General features: G+C 35.4%; 1 protein-coding gene across 1 annotated transcript; it reads right to left on the bottom strand.

The window, feature by feature from the left end:
- Positions 1–79: 79 nt before the first annotated feature.
- LOC121421833 (putative uncharacterized protein DDB_G0290521) lies at positions 80–2,226 on the bottom strand. Its single transcript, XM_041616635.1, has 4 exons — positions 2,202–2,226; positions 1,327–1,654; positions 558–905; positions 80–155 (listed from the first exon to the last, which is right to left on the bottom strand). The coding sequence occupies exons 1-4, from the start codon at positions 2,224–2,226 to the stop codon at positions 80–82; spliced, it is 777 nt and encodes a 258-aa protein (XP_041472569.1).
- Positions 2,227–9,439: the final 7,213 nt, after the last annotated feature.

The following is a 9,439-nucleotide window of genomic DNA, read 5'->3' as shown; positions in this document are numbered from 1 at the left end:
TTAAAAGTTTAGAGGTTCAAGGAGGACAGTTAAAGAAGACATTGAGAAGTGGAAAGAATCATATGTATCTTCTAGCTTATCAACCCAAGTCAAGTAGAACACCTCTCATGGCGCTGGGGGCGTAACAGGTCTTAGGGTCTTCTGAGCTTCGCTTGCTACAAAAAAAAAACATCACAAATGATGATACAGTAAACTAGTCAGCATAAAAGCCACTGCACACAGACTTTGGTTACAGTTCTGGCACTGTATTACATGCACAATTCATAGAAAAGTGAAAGTGAAACTGCTTGTCGATTCATTTCAAAAGAGCCAGTATGCAGCAATCACTGATCATGTCTAACACTAAATTATTTTACATTTATCTTTATGAGCTACCCAATATACATAATTTAGAATTATTTGGAAATATTAAATTATTACATCACATGATATCTACATAAATGATATTAGGGTTAAAGAACGAAACAGGTACGTTTTACGGATCAACGTAAGATCAAGAAAGCATAAATTCCAACAAAAGACGAGTCAAATTAACATGGTCTTCGGCAATAAATTACCAAGCGGTCTTTGTAGCTTCAATCACATCATCGAGCCTGGAATCAATTTCGATTTCTTCACTCTCTTGTGAAAATCCCCCATTATCAGGTGAACAAGCTCCAGGCGAAGGTGAAGTTCCCGGCGGAGGCTGGAACCTCTCAGTAGACTGCTGAAAGGCAATCTCCTTGTGCTGGTTCGCTGAGGAGGACACTTTCCTGTGTGTGGGACTGGCCAAGATGGGGCTCGAGGAGGGGGAAGGGCGTGGCTGGAGAGGGGGTGCAGAACGCTCCTCTTCCTTGGGTGAGAGGGGGTTGCTGTCGCCGATGGACTGGAGGAAGGTCTTGGTCTTGGTTAATTTGGAGGCGAGGCTGAGGAGAATAGAAAGCGGAAAAGATTAATCTTCAATAAAATACATGTGCTAAAAACAATATGCATCTATATAGCGTGATCTATATACCTCCACTCAACCCGGAAGAGGAAATTCATTCCTGTGTGCTGTGTAAAAGGGTTGCTGGGCTTAAGCCAGGGTAGTTATATCCAAGTCCCCCTTTGGAAGCACAATGGTGCGTGATATGGACTATGCTGCAGTCTTATGACAAAAGGAATCAACTCTGATTTTTGTTGAAACTGACTTTTTTCCTGCTATGGGATATTTTCTTTGTTTTCTACATGATGCTAAAAAAATTAGTCATGCAACCCCAATTTCTGAAATACACCCCAGCAAAAGACATTTCAATAGTAAGTAACTTTATATATTTCAACATTATAGGATTATACATGTACGTGTACCTGTCTTTGACGGATTTGAGATTAATCTGAGCGGTAGAGTTCAAGATAATCTGCTGTGTTTCCATCAATCCACTTGAATGAGGTAACCCCGACGCTGCGGCTATGATCACGTTGGGGGAGGGCAGGGTGGAGCTTACCGGCGAGGGTCTCTGTGCTTCCTTCTTAGGCGACAAAGCTGGGGAAGGGATGGTGGGTGAAGGGGTCGTTTTGAGGGAGCGAGGCTGGGATGAGGAATGGGGGGAGAGGTCTGGTAGACTTGTCGGTCGGTAAAGGACAGAGCCAGGGGCTGGGGACTGTAGAGGGGATGGCTTCCTTGAAACTGTTGCGGCTAAAACGAAAGCACACACGGTAAATTGCCAATTAGTCCACTGCCAACTCGTCCACTCACAACATGGTCAACCTTCATTCAGTCCAATGCCATTCTGTCCATCAACATATCATCTATTTAACATCCATGTGGTCCAATAACCATTTGGTCCAATCATCACTTCCTCTAATCACCATTTCACCTAATACCCAGTTGGTCTTATACTCATTTTCTTTTCATTCACTTTGCACAATCAAAACTTTAGTTTAATCAAATCAATTGGTACATGGACTTAATGGCTATCGGATCAACTGGTTACAAGAACAAATGGCATTAGACTAAATAAAAGTAGACCACGTGGTGAGTAGACAAACTGATGATAGACCCAATGGTAGTAGATGAGTTGGCAATTGGATGAATGGGCATTAGACGATTTAGAAATAAACCGCGCACATGTATTTATTTATATATATATATATATATATATACAGTGCGTCCCAAAAAAAACTATACACTTTTGAAATGGCTGCCAAATAAAAAGTATATCACTTTGGGAGGAGAGACTTACATATATGGAAAGCTAATAAAGTCATCTTTCAAATGACACCAAAATGTTGAAAAACTATTCATGTTTGAGTGAGCAGTGCCCACTTAAACAAAGGGTATGAAAATTAGGGTGGGCAGGAATTAGCCTTTCAGTTCCTTTCAGTTTTTGAGAGGCTAGTCCCTTGGAACTTGCAAAAGTTGAGGGTGTTTTGATAAATCAATGATCAATCATTATCAATTTAGGTTTTGGAGCAAATTTTAAGAATTAACAAATTGAAATTCCACGCATGAGTGAGCGTGAATTGCAATCTTTAGCGCAACATTTTAACTTTACAATGTGGGTCTCAGCAGTGTGTTCATTGGATTCATGAGAATAGGGATAAGAAACGACTTCAGTGGGTGAAGTAAGCTGATGGGAAAAGGGTCAACAGATCGTTTAGCCTCCCTCCTACAGGTCTGTCCCTCCCCCTCCTGTTGAGATTGCTATTACATGTACGCATTAAGTGCAGAGCGGACTATCAATTTGATGATAAATTCTGAAATTTGGTACATCAACTTTCATTCAATCAACAGTCTGTTAGTAAATCAACTCAATCAATGTGATCATTCAAATATTAAACTTTTTTTCAATAAATTATTAATCGAACATTCAGCTTTTTCAATAAAATCAGTTCATAAATCATCATAATTAGTCAAGTTCTTAATAATCATTCAATGGAAAAGAAAGAGCCATCAACCATAAGTCACTTGGCATTTAAGTTTTAATACCATCCAGGAAAAAGATAGGGGGTGAGTACATGATATGTAATTTGTAAGAGAACACAAAGAAGAATGGCCCTTTAACCCAGTCTTACCCTAGAAAAGACGAGTCTCTCAGGAGGGGTGAATGGGGTAGAGAGAGAGAGGGGGGGGGGAGGGACAGAGGGGACGGGGGGTGTAGGTTTAAGTAGTCTGTTGACCCATATCCCGTCAACCTAATTCCCACACCTAAGTCCTGTCCCTATTCTGACTTCCATGAACACATTGCTGAGATCCACTTGAAAAAGTGAAAAGTTGTATTTCATGTTCACTCATGCATTAAATTTCAATTCAGTTTTTCTAAAAATATGCTCTAAAAACCTAAATTGATCATGCGTTTTCCTTTTTTTCCCTTTGATTCTTCTTGATTTTTTCTTTTCCTCTTTCTTTCTTCTCTTCTGTTTTCTTTCTTTTTTTCTCTTCTTCTTTTCCTGTGACCCACTTACTTTTTATCTTTTTCTTTCTTTCTTTCATTCATTCACTCTTTCCTTCTTTTTTTCCATTTTTTTTCTTTCTCTCTCTTTTACTCTTTCATTCTTTCCTTTCCTTCTTTCTTATTTTTATTTTCGTTTTATCTTTCACTTGCTCTCTCATTCTTCTTCCCTTCCTTAAATATCCTGTTTTTAAATGATGTATCTTTATCATTTCTACATTATAATGGAACTGATTGATTAATGTACAGAACCGTTTTCTATACTGGACCTACCAATCAAAAATGCTAGCGCAGAGCGCTAGCTCATATGCCTACTTTTTCACAATCAGACACATCAGCGGAAGGGATATTTTGAAACTTTAATGTAATACACAAAGACAATATGTACAGTACTTGACTCAAATTACATAATGCGAACGCACAGCGAAAGCTGAAAATGTTGATATTCACACCATAAAACGGACATTTTACAAAGCACTTATGAAAAAATCATTTGTAAAACAAAATAATGAAAGCTCGATGTCCGAACTGAAATAAGATATGTATCTCATGCAATGTCAGCGCGAAGCGGGAGCGAAAATTTTACATATTTTTGTTATTTTCCCGGAGTTCCCCTGACCTTATCTTATTCTCTTGTCTTCTCTTTTTTATCTTCTTCCTCTCTTCTCCCTTCTTTTTCTTTTTTATTTCCGCCTTTTTCCTTCTTTTAGTTCTGCCAATATAAGGGGGGCGGACACTTTGGGCCCACCCTGGATCCGCCTATGAAATGATACTGGTAAGCACATATTTAACAGACAACAAAGATGTGACCTACTTTCCACAATTCAAATCCAACAAATTAATATTTGGAAACGAAATAATTATCCTTCAAACCAATGGGGCACATACATGTATGCAGTTTGCACTAGTAAATAAAGCATCAAGGCATATACATATACCTCCCGGGCATAACTATATGCAATTTTCACATCTTTGGCATCGACATTGCATGTGTTGACAAAGCTAATTGTTTTCATATTCAGTTCATTCAGCAGGATTGGCTGATTTAAATCACTATGATGATTATTTTTTCAAATCATTACTTTAAAGGTCATATCCACCCCAGAAAAAAAGTTTAATTGAATAAAAATAGAGAAAAATCAAAGAATAACGCTGGAAACTACATCAAAATTGGCTGTAAAATAGGATAGTAATAAAACATCTTAAAGTTTCGCTTATTTTTCACAAACCGGTGGGTGTTTTAATAAAGCTGTTCGTATAAGAGCGACTTTAAGAACGATTGGTGATCGTTTCTTGTGGTAAATAGTATATATATTGGCGATGATTTATCGCGTAAGAGAGGATCATAAGTCGTTCTTAAAGGTCAAGTCCACCTCAGAAAAATGTTGATTTGAATCAACAGAGGAAAACTGACAAGCACAATGCTAAAGATTTCATCAAAATCGGATGTAAAATAAAGAAGTTATTACATTTCAAAGTTTCGCTTATTTTCAACAAAATAATGAACGAGCCAGTGTTACATCCAAATGAGAGAGTCGATGATGTCACTCACTCACTATTTCTTTTGTTTTTTTATTGTTTGAATTATACAATATTTCAAATTTACGAATTTGATGATTAGGACCTCCTTGCCTGAAGCACAAAATGTTAGAATAATGGAATTCCATGTGTTCAGGGAGGAATGAAACTTCATTTCACATGACAATGACGAGAAAATCAAAATATTTCATATTTCAAACAATAAAAAAAAAAAGAAATAGTGAGTGAGTGACATCATCGACTCTCTCATTTGGATGTTACTGGCTCTTTCATATAACTGTTTTGTTACAAATAAGCGAAACTTTGAAATGTCATAACTTTCTTATTTTATATCCGATTTTGATGAAATTTTTAGTGTTATGATTGTTGAATTTTTCTCTTTGTATTCAAATCAAGTTTTTGGTGGGGTGGATATGTCCTTTAAAATCGCCCTTAACTTATTAACAGCTTTATGAAAAGGCCCTTAGTTATATGGACAATTCAGTGATATGGAAATCATAGAGTCGATGATGTCACTCACTCACTATTTCTTTTGTATTTGTACTGTTCGAATAATACAACATTTCAATTTTTAAGAATGTAAAAAATACTCTTGTTTAAACTACAAAATGTTAAAACAATGTAATCCCACATGTTCAGGGGGGGGATTTTTTTTGTTCATAAAAATATTTCACATAATAAAATACAAAATGAATAGTGAGTGATGTCATCGGTCCCCTCATTTGCATACCGACAAGGATTTGCATATAAATACAACTGTTCTTTTTAAATTAAGCAAAATTTTAAAATTTCATTACTTTCTTCTTTTAGATTGGATTTTGATGAAATTTTCAGGGTTATGCTTGTCTGATTTTCTCTTACTATTCAACATGTTCAAAGCAGCTTTTTGTTGGGGTGCATGACTTGTCCTTTAAATCACTTCCATTGGAACATCTACAAATTTGGATTTTTTTTCATTTATTGTTTGTGGCAGTTTACTTTTTAAATTCAAAAGAGTAAGATTTTACCAACTTTATATCATGAGAAAAGGAATAAACCCTTTATATCTACTCATAACAATTGAAATCAAATCAATAAAATCAACTTAATCAAGTCAATCTTGCAAAACCAAAGATGTACATGTAGCCTATATGGGACCCCTACTCGACTTGTATGTATGAGTGGACTTTGTTGATAGTAAAACAGTTCTTATTTCTTTATGTCAAACTTCAGAAGTGTTTAGAGGACAGTTTTCAAGTAAGAAAAGTACAGGAACTCTGAACTTATTAGACTGAATCTCAACATAAATTTTGCCAGGATGGGTTATAACCTTGGATCCTACCAGAAAAAGCCTGTTCAGACATTCTGAGTGAGATTGTGCTTCATTCAGCCAGTTCACTGAAAAAGATTCAGTAAAATGTACATTTTTATTTTAAAAATGGATGAATGTTCTTGGCAAAGGGCACTAACATGACTAAATCATAGCAACTATACATTTTAGTGCCCTTCGCCAAAAGGATTTCTTTTTGAGTGGCGGATCCAGCTTTCGCGAATAGGGGGGGGGGCCCGGAATTTTTTCAGCCATATTTTCCCCGATCATGATCGGCCGCTCGAATATGATTTTTGCCGGGATTTTTTGTTTCTTTGAAGGGGTAGTCCTAATGGTCACTTTTTAGCTTTATTCTTATGAAACATAAATGTGTAATACCATAACCCTTATTTATATAATGCAAGCGCTAAGCGCGAGCTAAATTTTTTTGGAAATCTTATACTTTTTCATAAAATTTTGAACATTCTCGGAAATGTTTGTTTTCCTGAAAAAAAAAATGTGTATGCAAGTTTATACGAACGTAAAGAGTGAGCAGAAATGAAGTGATGGAAAAAGTACTTTTAAATACTTGCTTGCAATTAGCCATGAAGACGTTACATATTTTAAAAAATCAAATAATGCGAGCGCGAAGTGCGAGCCGAAAATTTTTGACATTTTTACCTAAGGAATGGAAATTCTTAGCACTTTCTGTAACTTAACAGAATAGGTATATAATTAAACATGCGAGCACGAAGCGTGAGCAAAAAATGTCGATATTTAGACCTACTGAACAAGACACTCTTAAATTAGTTTTGTAAATCATGAAATGGATGAGTAAGTGGGGATCTTCCTTACATTAATAATGCGAGCGCAGAGCGCGAGCAGAAAATTTTTGCATACGTTTTGAACTGCTCGAAATTGTACGTGTTATGGACTGCTTGCTTTTAGCCATTAAAGACGTTACATATTTCAACATTCAAATATTGCAAGCGCGAAGCGCAAGCTGAAAAATTTGGACCTTTTTTACCTGAATAAAGTTCTAAGCACTTTTTTGTAATCTTGGAAGGACTCTATGTATATAAACTAAACTTTATTGATGCGAGCGCGAAGCGCGAGCGGAAAAATTCTGGACACTCTATCATGTTTTGTAAATAATGAAAAGGATAAGTTATTATCAATTTTCATACATTAATAATGCGAGCGCAAAGCGCGAGCAGACACTTTTTGATATTGTGATCTGAAACTGGATAATGATTTAAATAGAGAACAATCTGCGTATCTGAATAAACGTGTGTTTTAGAATTGCACCTAGAATTTGGGTATTCTAAGTACCTTTCTTATCATGAAATTCAATAAAGCGAGCGCATAGCGCGAGCTAAATATATGATATTCCGATCTCACAAAGGGTCAATTTAAGCTCTGTATTGCAAACACTTTGTGGGAAAATTGTGAATTGTGATGGATGACAGTTAAAAAAGTGCTGTTGTATTTTATTATTATTACTTTGAGTTTTTACATAGGACCGGGACATATTCTATAAGGGCACTATGTCATCATATGAAAATGATGACTATCTTCCTATTTCTCTTCCAAAGCATGAGAGCGCGAAATCTGTTATTAAGGCCTGAAAACTGGACATTTAAAACACTTTTGTAATTATGCATAAGATGCATGACAATATCTATCAATACGAGCGGAAATCGCGAGCCGAAATTTTTGATAAACTGTCATCAAAGTAGTTTGATTTAGAATTAATATTTGGATGTACATAACTCACTAATCAAAATGCTAGCTTGCAGCGCTAGCTGATACGTGTTGACAATCTTACATGAATTGGGATATTTTGAGAACTTTATGGAATACAGAAAAATAATAGTGATAAATCAAATTTTGCGAGCGCGCAGCGCAAGCAGAAAATGATAATATTCAGACCATAACACAGACATTTTTACAGAGCACTTTTTAAAAATCTATTTGTAAATCAAACAAAATAATGAAAGTTCAATTTCCCAGGTGAAATATGTTTTGTAAATTGACTTCGAAGTTTGATATTTTAAGCTTCATATTGAGCAAGATATGCAAATCCCCTAAAAGACAATGCGAGCGCGAGCGAAAATTTTAAATCCTAACAGATAGATTTTTCAAAAAAATATTTTCAAAGTCTTCCCCTCATGTTATTTAATTCAATCATGTTCCTCCTCTTATGTTTGCCTTTCTTCTTTTCTCCTCTCTTTTCCCTTCCTTTTCTTTTTTTGCTTTCTTTTCCCCTTTTTTTCTTTTTTTTTTGCTCCGCCAACAGGGGGGGCCCGGGCCCCTCGGGCCCCCCCTGGATTCGCCTATGTGTTTGTACAGTTTTTAGTGAATGTTTTGAATGGAGTACAATAAAAGTAAAATTCTGCAATGTCTCTGGTGACCCATTAGACCAATAGTTTATCATTTTATTATTTTATATGTCTTATTCAAATAAATAGGCCGACACAGTAGTATAAGGGAACCCGTTTTCTTATTTTTTGGAAAACTTCTAACAACTGCCAAATACTGCAGGTATTCAAGTTTATTGTGAAAGAAATCATTTAAATCAACTTGCAAGTTTGTCAAAAATTTGCAAGCAAATGCTTTGAAATAGTCCAATAGTTCCAACTATGGCTCAAAGAAGAACTTAAAGGAATTGTCCAGGCTGGAAAAATTTATTTATAATCTCACTGATTAATAGAGTAAAATTCAAAATGCTGAAAATGTGATCGAAATCGCATAACAAATAACAAAGTTATTGAATTTTAAAGATTTCTTTTCCATCTTTCCGGTGAAACTAGGCATGTCTTCATGAATATCCATTAGTTGGGCTGATGGTGGCATATCTCCACTTGTTCTTTTATCATAATTACATGATATTAGGTTTATTAAAAAAAGAATTTACCAAGAACTAAAAAAAATTGATTTGAGAACTAATTAAGTACATTAGTTATTTATTGCCGCAACTTATTTCATCATAATGGAGAAACATTATTTACACATGTATGAAAAAATGAAATAATTATGATTTCGTGTTATAAGAAAAAGGAAAGATGGGATGTGACATCATTAACCCACCAAATGAATATTCATGACGATGTAAATATAACTGTTTTTCACAAAATACTGATAAGTTTAAAATACAATAACCTCATTATTTGTCATCAAATTTTTGTGAAATTTTCATCAT

This window comes from Lytechinus variegatus, chromosome 9, assembly GCF_018143015.1.
Source record: "Lytechinus variegatus isolate NC3 chromosome 9, Lvar_3.0, whole genome shotgun sequence".
NCBI classification, from domain to species: Eukaryota; Metazoa; Echinodermata; class Echinoidea; order Temnopleuroida; family Toxopneustidae; genus Lytechinus; species Lytechinus variegatus.
This window is presented reverse-complemented; position numbering and strand designations above follow the sequence as displayed.